Source organism: Neovison vison, chromosome 13, assembly GCF_020171115.1.
Source record: "Neovison vison isolate M4711 chromosome 13, ASM_NN_V1, whole genome shotgun sequence".
Lineage (NCBI taxonomy): Eukaryota > Metazoa > Chordata > Mammalia > Carnivora > Mustelidae > Neogale > Neogale vison.
Window position 1 is genome coordinate 29,763,541 of NC_058103.1, and position 12,311 is coordinate 29,775,851.

The following is a 12,311-nucleotide window of genomic DNA, read 5'->3' on the forward strand; positions in this document are numbered from 1 at the left end:
GACATGAAAATTTTCCTTTTCCAAGATACGCTCCTTCTCATGGAGCTGGAACAGGAACCCTGAGCTGGAGAATATTTGACACTGAATTCAAGACACACACCAACACCTGTGTCACTTTTCACAGCAACAGTCCGAAATTGAACATTTAATGTGAATGCACCTTAACAATCACAGTTTCCTTTGTTCAATTTACATTTCATGTTGTAGTAAGACTGAAAAATGTAAAATTTACTCTCTTAACCAGTTTTACGTGTACAGTTCAGTGACATTGAAGACATCCATGTAGTCCTACAACCATCACCCTCCATCTCCAGAACTTTTCATCATCCCAGACTTACAGTCTGTTCCCGATAGACTCTAACTCCCCATTGCCCCCATCCCAGCCCCTGGCAACCACCCGTCTACTTTCTGTCTCTATGAATTTCACTATTCCAGGTACCTCTCATAAGTGCTGCCATCATACAGTATTTGTCCCTTGTGGTGGGCTTTTTTTTACTTATCATAATTCCTGTTTTCCCTTAAAGTTTACTTATTTACTTGAGAGAGAGAGACCACGAGTGGGAGGGGCAAAAGGAGAGTGAGGGAGAATCCCAAGCAGACTCTGCATGGAGCATGGAGCCTGATGCAGGGCTCAATTCCACGACCCTGAGATCAGGACCTGAGCTGAAACCAAGTCAGATGCTCGGTCAACTACACCATCGAGGTGCCCCACTCATCCAAATGTCTTTAAGTTTCATCCTTGTCATAGCATCTGTTAGAATTTCCTCCCTTTTAATGGCTAAATACTATTCCATTGTAGGTATATGTCACATTTTGTTTAATTACAATTTAATTTTTCAATACTTGTTTCTCATCATTTCTGAATTTTGAAACAATCACAAAGTGACAGGAAAATTGCCAGGGTGGTACCAAAAAAACAAACCAAAAAAAAACCCTCTTTTTTTTTTTTCCTTGAACTTCTCAGAAATAAGTTGTCCCAATAACTCCATCATCTTCTAATACTGTCCTATGTTTTTCCTACAAAGACACTTCCCCACTTAACCACAATACAACCAATTTTTGCATTCATGTCTTTTACCACAAGAGGATCCAGTTCAAAATCTCTCTTGGATTTAGGTATGTCTGTTTAGTTTCCTTCTGTCTAGAAGCACAGCTTCTCAGTGTCTCCTTGACTTTCATGATTTTTAAACTTTCAAAGATCACAAACATTACAGAACATCCCTCAGTTAAGATCAGGTTTAAGTTATGCATCATGGTGGGAATATTGTAACAGTGACTGCCTTCTCCTTGTACCCTACCAAGGGATCCGCCATTTTGGTTTGCTCCTATACTTTGACCACATGATCAAGGTGGTGTCTCCCAGATCTCTTCAAGATAAAACTAGTCTCTTCCTCTTCGTAATGGATAAGTATTTTATGGGGAAGAACTTCGAAACTGTGTCACTATCTCCTTCCTCATCAACTTATATTATTTCTATCTCCACATGAATGTATGGATTCCTATATTAGTTAGTGGGTTATATCCATTCCCATCATTATTTAATTTAAAGCTCACACTGTCCCCAATTTGACTGCTGGTATCTCTCTCATTCTGTGTCCATTCTGTATGGCCCCATCATTCTTTGAGCATGTCCTCACTTTCTAGCACAACGAGATGTTCTAGGCTCATCTTCTCACTTCCTGGTCCCAGTTGTGGAATCAGCCATTTTTCCAAGGACTCCTCACTCATTTTAATGGAAGATGGTATTTTGAATCCAAGAGTGGGACACCAGATGGGCTCGTGCCTATTGAAATGTTGCTGCTCCCAGGCAGAGCTAAGGAATATATGTTTCCCTGCATGTAGGTGCACACACACACACACAGGTACATGCACACATGGGTACACTCCTTACCCTCTGATGCTACATACTAGGCCACCATTCTCTGACCCTAGGAAGTATCCCTCCTTGCCCTGAATCAGCCAGTGACACCACAGGCCAGGCCACCCTCCCTGGGGATGTCCTCCTCATCACTTGAGCTCCAATCCCCTGCTTTGGGCCACCATGGCTCCCTCCTTCTCTCCCCCACCCTGGACCTAATGACTTTAGGTAGGACTGAATTGTTTAGGAAGGGGAAGTAAAAGGGACCACCACTGGCTTTGGTTGAGAAAACTGTTTTGTTAACAATCTTTTTGCTTATTTGGAGCATGTGTATCTGACCTCTTAGATAAACAATACTAAACATGACTGCCAGCATTTACCCTGATCTTTTGTCTCTGTGATTATAATGAAACTAAATGTATGAATTATTTATTACAGTTAGGAAGCTTCTTTCATATGATGGCATCTATTTCCAAACATACCATTGTATTTGGGCTGTCATCATCCACTCTCCTGGCAAATGTTGAGTAACCCCCACCACAGAAATTTATGAGTGAGGAAAAGTTCTGTACACCTACTTGCTCTGCTATTCCATTATCAAGTTGTAGGACTCTATGCAAGGGATCCAGGGACCTCGAAAGAAACCAGAAATGGAGTTTTGTATTACTGTGAATTGACTTGTGCTTGTGAATAAGTGAGATACTCCTGGCAGGGCAGTGAACATCAAGGAAACAGACTGGGTCTCCTACTAATTTTTTCATACCCTTCAAAGTCAGGGGCTAAGCACAATCCTGCTTCTGGTGTGGGTACTCCCCGTGCTTGTTAGCCAACAGAACCATGATGACTTCATCGTGGCAGTGAGGGAGAAAGGGTGTGCGTTTCAAATGCTGGTGGATGTTTTCCTCCTTGACCTCCACGATCTCAAATTCCTGCTTGCAATACTTGCTTCCCTGGGTTTCTTAGCTGTATGGTTTCTCTTCTACCTCCTGGGCTTTCTCATCATGGTTGTCTTTGTGCCTGTCACTTGCTCTGCTTGTCTCCCCCAACAGTGGACTTTTATTGGGTGTTTTCCAAGATACAGCAAGGAGTAAAGCAGATCAGAAGTCCTTCCCTGGCAGAACTGAAGGGAAACAGAAAGCCTCCCTTTCTCTCTCTCTCTCTCTCTCTGTGATTTTTTTTATCCCCATTTCAGAGGAGCAACAGTTATGGACCCCTGAAAGGGTGTTAAGCCCTGGCTGGTTCAGCCCAGCAAATGAAGCGTTAAGGCACCCACTCTCCTTCAGGGTTCTTGTCTAGGAGGGAGACTTTCTGGATGCTCATCCTTTAGCAAGTCTCCCCTCTCCTCTGCCAGCCTCCTGCTTAGCTTGCCTTGCGGTCCAGTCCCCTACCTGTCCCCGGAACCTTCCTGGTAAAAAGCGAGTCTTACTGAGTCCCTCTACCACGAAACATCATGACTTCCCTTCGTTCTTGGATCACCCAGGAGCTGACTTCTGCTTGCCCTCCCAGCCCCTGCTCCCCAACCTCCTTTACCTCAAATATTCCAGCAGCACAGGAAGCCGGTTCCCTTCACACACCTTCCTGCTTTTGCTCATGCTATCTCCTGGCCTACAGATCCCCCTCCCCACCCATCCGCTAGTCGGACCCCCACTCTTGCTGGTAGACCCAGCCTCTTTCCCTCCTCCCCTCCCAGTCCACGTGGCCAGGAACGCTTAGCACGTGGTGTTGCAGCTACAGAAGACAGATAGGGCGGTAATTATGTGCTGTCTCCAGGGATGGTAAACCCCCTGTGAACGGGGGCGGGGGCTGTCTTCTTCCCCGAAGTCCCTGCCGCAGGCTGGGTGCCGAGTGACAAACAGGTGGCCCTTCCAGGGTACTAAGTGCAGATCCCTGGCTAAGAACTGTTCTAAGACGCTCACATGTGCCAGCTCCTCGGATCCTTCCCACCACTCAGTGGGCACAGATTGTTATTAACCCCGGTTTACGGAGGAGAAGGTGGGCACGGGGAGGTCGGTGTTCCCCTGCCGAGTGTGGAGGCCAGTTTGGGATCCTCACAGCCTCCCCGTCATTGTGCTCTCTACCACCATGCCTCCTGGATGACAGTTGGAGGATGGATTGTACCTGGACTCTAGACACCTAGCGGTCACCCAGGAAGTGACAGCTGTCATTGTTATCACCATGCTGTCCACTCTCCCAGGCATGCAGGACTTTTACATGGGGATAAGTTTTGCTTTACTCACCTCCGTGTACTCAGTGCAACCCACACAGTAGGAACTAAATAATGTTTCCCAAATGAATGAAAAGCTTATGACAAATGTATAAGGAATGACTTCATATTTATTATTTTATTATTATTATTTGATTTTAGAGAGGGGGAGAGGGGTGGAGGAGAGAGGCAGGAGAGAGAGTTTTAAGCAGGCTTCATGCTCACAAAAGAGCCCGATGAGGGACTCAGTTTTGCAACCCTTGAGATATAATCTGAGCTGAAATGAAGAGTCGGATGTAGGGGCGCACGGGTGTCTTAGTTAAGAATCTGTCTTCGGCTCAGGTCATGATCTCAGGGTCCTGGGAAGGAGCCCTACATTGGACTCCCTGCCCAGTGGGGAGTCTGCTTCTCCCTCTGTCCTTCTCCCAACTCATTCTCTCTCTCTCTCTCTCTCTCTCTCTCTCTCTCTGTCTCAAATAAATAAATAAATATCTTAAAAAAAGAAAAGAGTTAGATGCTTAACCGACTGAGCCCCCCAGTGCTCCCAGGTATGACCTATTTGATCATAATATTTTATTTCTTTATAAAGAACCTAGTCCTAGGGTGCCCGGGCAGCTCAGTCGGTAGAGCATACGACCGCAGGTCTCAAGGTTGTGAGTTCAAGCCCTACACTGGGTATAGAGTCCCGCGTCGGGCTCTCTGCTCAGCGGGGAGCCTGCTTCCTCCTCTCTCTCTCTGCCTGCATGTAATCTCTCTCTGTTAAATAAATAAATTAAATCTTTAAAAAAAAAAAAAGATCTGATTCTAACTTCCTTATGTATGCTTAAATTAAATGTCATTTTTAAATCACATAATATGTCCATGTTGTCCCACTCAAAGGTGCAGGAAGGATAGATGCAAGAGATACCTCTTCCCTCAGGGTCACCCCATGGCACAACTCTAGAGGGCGCCATTCACATAAAATACAATGTGGCAGCCACTGCTCCTGCTCAGGACCCCATCCACCTAATTTCCCTCTCTATAGGCAGCTCTTCTCCAACCTTCCAGAGATTGTCCAAAACACTCAAACGCATCATGGGTGTTATTCAACATAGAATAACCTTGCCTTGTGTTATTCATTTTATCCATTTTCTATTGCTCATTTTATGTCTTTGGGAAATTATTTCACATGAAGTGTATAGATTAGCTTCATTCTTTATAATGGTTACATAGTATCTCTTTGTATGGTAGGGATGTACCATAGCTTAGTTACTCTTCTATTTAACCAGTCCTCTATGTATCTGATCAACCTCTATTAGATTGTTTCTAAATTGTTTCTATTACAAATAGGGCTGCCTTGTGCTCCTATCATTTGGCCCCACTGCTTGAGCACATCTGGAGCATGTCTTCCTACAATTGGATTACTTGGGTAAAGCAGAGAAATGAATTTCTAATGGTGGAATTTCAGTTATCTGTGACAGGCATAGCTGAGATATTTTTACACTGAGCTTTGGGGCGTGTCAGATCCTTCTAAGGAACTGATGGGCTGTGGGCCCCTCTCTGGTATATTTGAGGCTAGAGAATGATATTTGTGGACCTGAAGTTTGTTATTCTCTAAAGAGAAGAGAATTCACAGTGTAAAGTAGCTTCTTAGCTTCCAACCAGTACTCACTGATTAGAGTGAGCTCCCTTACTTAGAGTAAGACCTCACTGGGCATTGAGGCACCTGGACCACTCAGGGCCACTCAGCAGTGAGTGGAGGCCCTGATGGAATGCCTGAGAAACTTCACTTTGTGTGGTCTAATGGTTTGAACCCATTCTCTACCTTTGAGTTCAGTCCCCCCAAAACGCATAGAGACCCAAGAGACTCTGGCTCTGGAAATGTGGGAAAAGGAGAAAGTCCCTGCTATTCCTACTGAGGATGTGATTCTTTTTTTTTTCTTTTTCTTGTCTTTTTTTTTTTTTTTTTTTTGAGAGAGAGAGAGAGAGGACATGAGTGGGAGGGGCTGAGAGAGAGGGAGAGAGAATCTGAAGCAGACTGCTCTGAGCAGGTAGCCTGACATGGGGCTCAAACTCACAACCCTGAGATCATAACCTGAGCAGAAACCAAGAGTGGGATGCATAACAACTGTGCCACCCAAGCCCCAGGATGAGATTCCTATTAATACAGAGGATGGGACGCCTGGGTGGCTCAGTGGGTTAAAGCCTCTGCCTTTGGCTCAGGTCATGATCCCAGGGTCCTGGGATCAAGCCCCACATCGAGCTCTCTGCTCAGCGGGGAACCTGCTTCCCTTCCTCTCTCTCTCTGCCTGCCTCTCTGCCTACTTGTGATTTCTGTCTGTCAAATAAATAAATAAAATATTTAAAAAAATACAGAGGATGGATGGTGGAATGGATGGATATGCATATACATAGACATAGGAAGGTAGAGTCAGTCAAATAAGCATGCACTTAGACTTTGTTCTTGGGGTTGAGCTCTACAATTTACTAGTTATGGGATTTCAGGGAGTTTCTTTGGTCTCCCCAAGACCCATTCCTTGTCCATAATGGGGTTAACAATGTCTTCTTTGTGAGGCAGTGATGAGGAAGCAATGGTTGTAAACCAGTGAGAAGAAAGGGTCTGGCTCACAGTGGGTTCTCGTATATGGTGGGTTGGTGACTGCTATCATTTATTATATGATCAGGCATTCTCTGGTTGGTGTATTGAAGGCACTTCTCTGGCAGGAGCCAATGAGCATGCACTTCATGCCCCGTTTGACCCCTGCCTCCAGGGGATGGCTCTGTAAGGGATGGGTTCTCAGTCTTCTTTCCCTACTGACATACACAGTGGGAGGTATTTGCGTGCCGGGCACCCTCCCAGTGTGCATTTCACAGGGCAGGATTTCAAGCTGCCCTCATTTATCTGCAGGCCAGGAAAGCAACCTTATTACAGAAATGACCTAGATCCACTTACATTTATATTAAAACAATAAATAAATAAAAAAGAAGACAAAAAGAGAAGGTTTGGGTGTTTGGGCTATAATTTGTTGGCAAAACAGGACCCCGTTCACACCAGCTATCTTCTTGAGTGATAATAATGAGGGGAAAGGGCGCACAGGTTCCCCTGGGGTCCCTCATTTTGGTAGGTTTGGGATAAAATCCATTCTCTTCAATAGATATGAGGTGAAGGCCATTATCAGTGTGGTCTGGCCACCGTCCCCACCCAATTATGGAATGGTTCTCTCTTTGACCTTTGCTGAGTGCCTGGGTGAGATGCTAAGCCTTCTGCTGTGACCCTGGGGGAACCACAGACATCAGGCCTGCAGCTGGCCGAGAGGTCAGGCCTGCAGCATCCAGGAGGGCTCTCTCAGCCCAGCGGGCAAGCTCAGGCTTGACCTGTGGAAGCAGCTGCTTTAACACTCAGTATCTTCCCCTGGGGAATGGAATCCTACCTCGCCTGACCCTCCAGGCACACAGCCCCCTCAGCCCTATGGGACCAACTGTTCTCTCCTCTGTGTCCCTAAAGCACTTTGTTCTGTAGCCATGAAAGCACTCACCATCGGTTTAAAATACATCTCTACCCGGGCGCCTGGGTGGCTCAGTGGGTTAAGCCGCTGCCTTCGGCTCAGGTCATGATCTCAGGGTCCTGGGATCGAGGCCCACATCGGGCTCTCTGCTCAGCAGGGAGCCTGCTTCCTCCTCCTTCTCTCTCTACCTGCCTCTCTGCCTACTTGTAATCTCTCTCTGTCAAATAAATAAATAAAATCTTTAAAATACATCTCTACCCTTTCCAGGGCAATGATTTCTTATGTTTTGTTTGTTATAGAGTTTTCATACAATCTCAAATTCTCCATTAAAATGGCTGTGGGGTTCTCATGGTTTTCTATCTATGAACTTAGAGTTGAAAACATACATTGGTGGTTTGGAATCTCATTGGGTTCTTCTTTAGATGGAAAGGGTTGTGGAGGGGTGCCTGGGCAGCTCAGTCTGTTAAGCATCTGCCTTGGGCTCAGGTCATGATGCTGGAGTCCCAGAATTGGGATTGGGATTGAACCCCACATCACGCTAGCTGCTCAGCAGGGAGTCTGCTTCTCCCTCTTCCTCTCCCCACTACCCCAGACTTGTGTTTTCTCTCTGTCACTCGTTCACTCTCTGTGTCTTTCTCAAATAAATAAACAAATTCTTTAGGAAAAAAACACAGAAAGGGCTGTGGAACATCTTGCTTGTCCAGAACCTTCACTGTGGACACTCCCCTGGATTCCTGCTGTCATCCATTCTACAGTCAGCTAGTCATTCAATGAACACTGAACTCCCACTTTTGTGTCAGGCACGGGGCTAGGCAAATGGTATATTGAGAGGGAGAGGACTGGGCTGTGCCTTGGAGTCTGATCCGATGTGACTTTCTAACCTTGATTGTTTTGTAATTGAAGTCTAGGTAACATACAATGTTGTTTAGTATCAGGTGTACAAATACTGATCCAATAATTGATATGCATTACTCAGTGCTCACCATAAGAGTGATAGTCACTGCCTGTCGACAACACTGGACTACAATGTTATCGACCATATTCTCTATGCTGTACTTTTCACCTTGTTTTTTCCCTTTCTTCACCTACCTAGCCCTAGATTTTAAAAATAAAACTGCCAGCTATTTTACCAGCAAAAATGGGCCTATTTGGAGATAGCAGAGAATTGCAATTTAGGGCAAGCCAGCTGTGGCCAAACCACAGGCAAGTCCAGAGGCGAGTCCAGGGGACAAAGGAGAGAGGTAGCTCTTTTCCAGAGAAAGACAGTTACAGAAACAAAGAGTCATTGGAGTAAACTCGGGGTTGAGGCTCCTCACTGACTGGGCTGTTGTGGGAGAGGAGAAAAACCTTTCTTCCTCCTACTGGGGTGGTGAAATAGGAACTCAAATGGAACTTGGGAAGTGCAAGGTGCAGGGCTTCTGTTGGGTGGGCCAAGGGTAGGGTGCGAGAGCGCCCCCTGCTGGCCTCCTAGCTCCATTTTTTTAAACCAAACTATAAACAGAAGTTTTAAGAATTTTCACAGGGAAGTCAACATACAGGATTCCTTTCTGGGTGTAATTTCCTAGAGCTTGGACACCAGCTCCATATTTTAAAGTCTACAGTATTTTATTCATTCACCAAAAGTCTCTGTGAGGCACCGTACCTAGAGTCGTGGGGGCGGAGCAGGGAGTATAAAGCAGAAAACATGAAACCTGTTTCTTCTGGGCACCCAAATCTAAGTAAGAGGAATCACACGTGGGCAGAACATCTGGCCTCTCGTTTCGTTTGTGAGTGCACGTGGTATGCCATTGTCTGTTTTCTGGCGTGGGAGTGCTTCGGCGGCGTAAGACCTGGGAGAGGTCCAGGAGGTGGCCCTGCTCTCCAGACACGTGGGAGTCTCCCTGGGGAAGAGAAAGGGGCGACTCAGAGTCAGGTGAAGCATCAGGCCCAAGTCCGTGGCTCAGAGAACACTCTTGGGGGCACAGAGGCCCAGCAGCAGCGGGTGTGGGCCTCAGGGCCGCTGCCTAGACAGGGAAGATGCCAGCCGGTTTTGAGGAATGGGAAGGCCCATTCAGGAGGGAGGGACAGAGGACTTTCCAGGGCAGGAAAGGGGCTTGAGCAAAACTCTTGAAGTTCTGGGCATTTCTCATTAAAAACTGAGACATGAGGGGCCCCTGGGTGGCTCATCTGGATCTAGGTTTCCGCTCAGGTCATGATCTCAAGGTCAAGAGATCAAGCCCCGTGTTGACTGCGCACTTGGGCCGGGCAGGGGTGTCCGTTTGAGATTCTCTCCCTCTCCCTCTGCCCCTCCTCTCTCTCTCTCTCTCAAAATGAATAAATAAAATCTGAAAAAAGAAGAGAAAGAGGAAAGGAAGTAACAGATATAAGATGGGAGTTTACTCCAAACAATGCCCACCCAGGGCAGGGCCAGGATAGGGCCAGCGGGGAGGTGGTAGGTACCCGAGGCCCAGTCTGCCATCTTCGGGAAAGCTGTGCCCCTCATTTTGTCCCCCTTCTTTCCTTCACCCAGACTCTGGCCCCTTCGAGGTTGCCATGATATCCTTCACACTTCACCTGAAGTCCTGCCTTCCGCCTGCTATCAGGACCCTGATTCTACAAAAGAAACCGAACATCAGGAGTGTGTCCAGCATGGCTGGGGGTGAGTGGTGCCAGACGGTTTAAAAAAGAAAGAAAAACTCCCTAAAAACATGAGCTGTCCCGGGCCCAGGAATCCCTGAGATTTCTAGCTTCTGCTTGGGAAACAGGAAGTAAGGGCAGGAGGCTATTACTTCCCGTCGCGACTTGATTTCACAGAAGGAAATGTGGCACCTGGGCCAAGACTCAGGTGTGAAAACCTTATCAGATGGCTCAGCACCAGCAGTTCTGCCCGGTCACCTCCCCACCTCCACGGGGGGCACCGCCCATGGCCTTAGATCATGCAGTGGGTTTTCCCTCGGGGGAAAGGTGCCCCCACACTGCATTTTAATCTGGCTTTGATTCAGACCAGTTATCCCTGGTTTGGTCTCCTCTGGGTACACCGTCTCCTGTGAGAGAAAACAGACATCCAAGTTGTCACTGACCCGAGTCCCAGCAAAATTTCATGACAAGGAAGACTTTTCTGGAAACGGAAATGGCCAGAGGGAGAGCCAGCGGCATGGTTTCAAGTGCTAGAGCAGGACAGTTTTCATTGCTGATTGACACGTCTGGCTCTGTTGCTATTTCCAGACCAGTAGAATTGTCTATTGTTGCATAACAAAGCGCCCCCAAATTAAGCAGCTTAAACCATATTCTGCCATGAGGCTGTGCAGATTGGGTCGTTCTTCTGCCTCAAGGGCTGTCCTGTCTGCTGGGGCTGGACTGTCTATGAGGGCTCCTTCCCTCATGTGTCTCTGGAGTGTCCCCTGGGAGGATCTGGAGCAGCCAGGGCTGGCCTTGTGCTTCTACCTTGCCCGGAAGCCTCCTTAGCAATGGCAGCCCAACTTCTTTACAAGGTAGCTCAGGATTCCAGGAGAATGGTCCATAATTAGCATGTATTAAACACCTGCTTGAGCCACACTTCCTAGCGTCCCGTTGTCAAAGCAAGGCATGTGGCCAAGGGCAGAGTCAACTGGGAAGGGGCCACTCAGGGCTGTGTACATGGGGGAATGTGCCTTACTGAAAGCCACCAAGGTTATGATCTCCCACAGCCCTTTGTGCACACGACACACCAGGGAACACCAGCTGTACCCCCAGCTCCCTAGAACTTCTGGGAGCCAAGAGAGCCACGTGTATCGGAGAGACTGGGTGCAAGTCCCCGCTTGGCCCCTTACTGACCAAAGCATGTGACCTCTCTAAGCGCACCTGGGAACTGGAAGTAACAATATAATCCTCCCTAAGGAGCTTGTGGGTAAGATGGTCCATCCAAGTTGGCCGCTGTCATAGAATGTGCCACAAGGAAAGACGCTCATTTTGCAGAACATCTGGAACACCCCAGTTCGGGACTGTCTTCCAGGGATTTACATCAAATTAGGAACATTAAAGGGACTTTTCTCTCTCTCCCTCTCTCTCATCATTAAATTAAAAAGGAAAAAGGAAAATATTGCATTGAGGTAAAAGGACTCAGAAGACTCACTTCATTTCTCTTCACAAAGAAAAAGCCATTAGGACCTTAGCTAGAGCTACCCAGGGGTTGCAGTGATCACTTCGGACCCTCCCCTCACGCGTCCATCACCCCCTCCAAAGAGCCCCCCGTCACAGAGCCCTCTCTTGGTGTCCTGCCACTAATGGGGGCAACTCAGGGGACTCTCTCCGATCAGCAGTGGAGATGAACAAACCCCAAACACAGTGCCCTCTGAAGTGCATTTAATTAAAAAGGAAAGAAAGAAGCTTTGTGCACACAATACCTCTCTGATTTGTGGTATTCAAAATCCAATTTGCTCTCCCAACAGGCTTTGGAGGTGAGAGAGCAGCTGAGGAAAGCCAGGCTTCTAGGCTGGCTGAATTCCCTTCTATCCCACTCTAGAATATTTTTGGAGACACACTGGGCTTGCTCGAGACATGCAGTCAGCTTCCTTGGGCTTGCAGGGGCTGGGAGTGTCCAGTCTGTCTGCATTTTGAAAGTCTGCAGCGTTGGCAGGCACTGAAGGTTTGAGTTCATGAGTTCCAGGCTGTTAGACGCAAAGGCTTGTTCTAGAACTTTCCCTGCAGATGGTTGCAGCTGCTTCATTCTACCATCCCCAAGGAAGAAGGTGCCAGAGGGGGTGGTGGAACCATCCTCGGGAGGCACGGTGCCTGCAGCTGTGTGGTG

General features: G+C 47.3%; 1 protein-coding gene across 1 annotated transcript in view; it reads left to right on the top strand.

The window, feature by feature from the left end:
• Nucleotides 1-12,311, top strand: part of DGLUCY (D-glutamate cyclase) — a 76,247-nt gene that overhangs the window by 22,282 nt on the left and 41,654 nt on the right. Inside the window, exon 3 of the mRNA XM_044231050.1 lies at nt 10,056-10,184. Within this exon, the coding sequence (XP_044086985.1) occupies nt 10,079-10,184 (106 nt within the window). The 5' untranslated portion in view covers nt 10,056-10,078. The remainder of the gene's footprint in view (nt 1-10,055; nt 10,185-12,311) is intronic.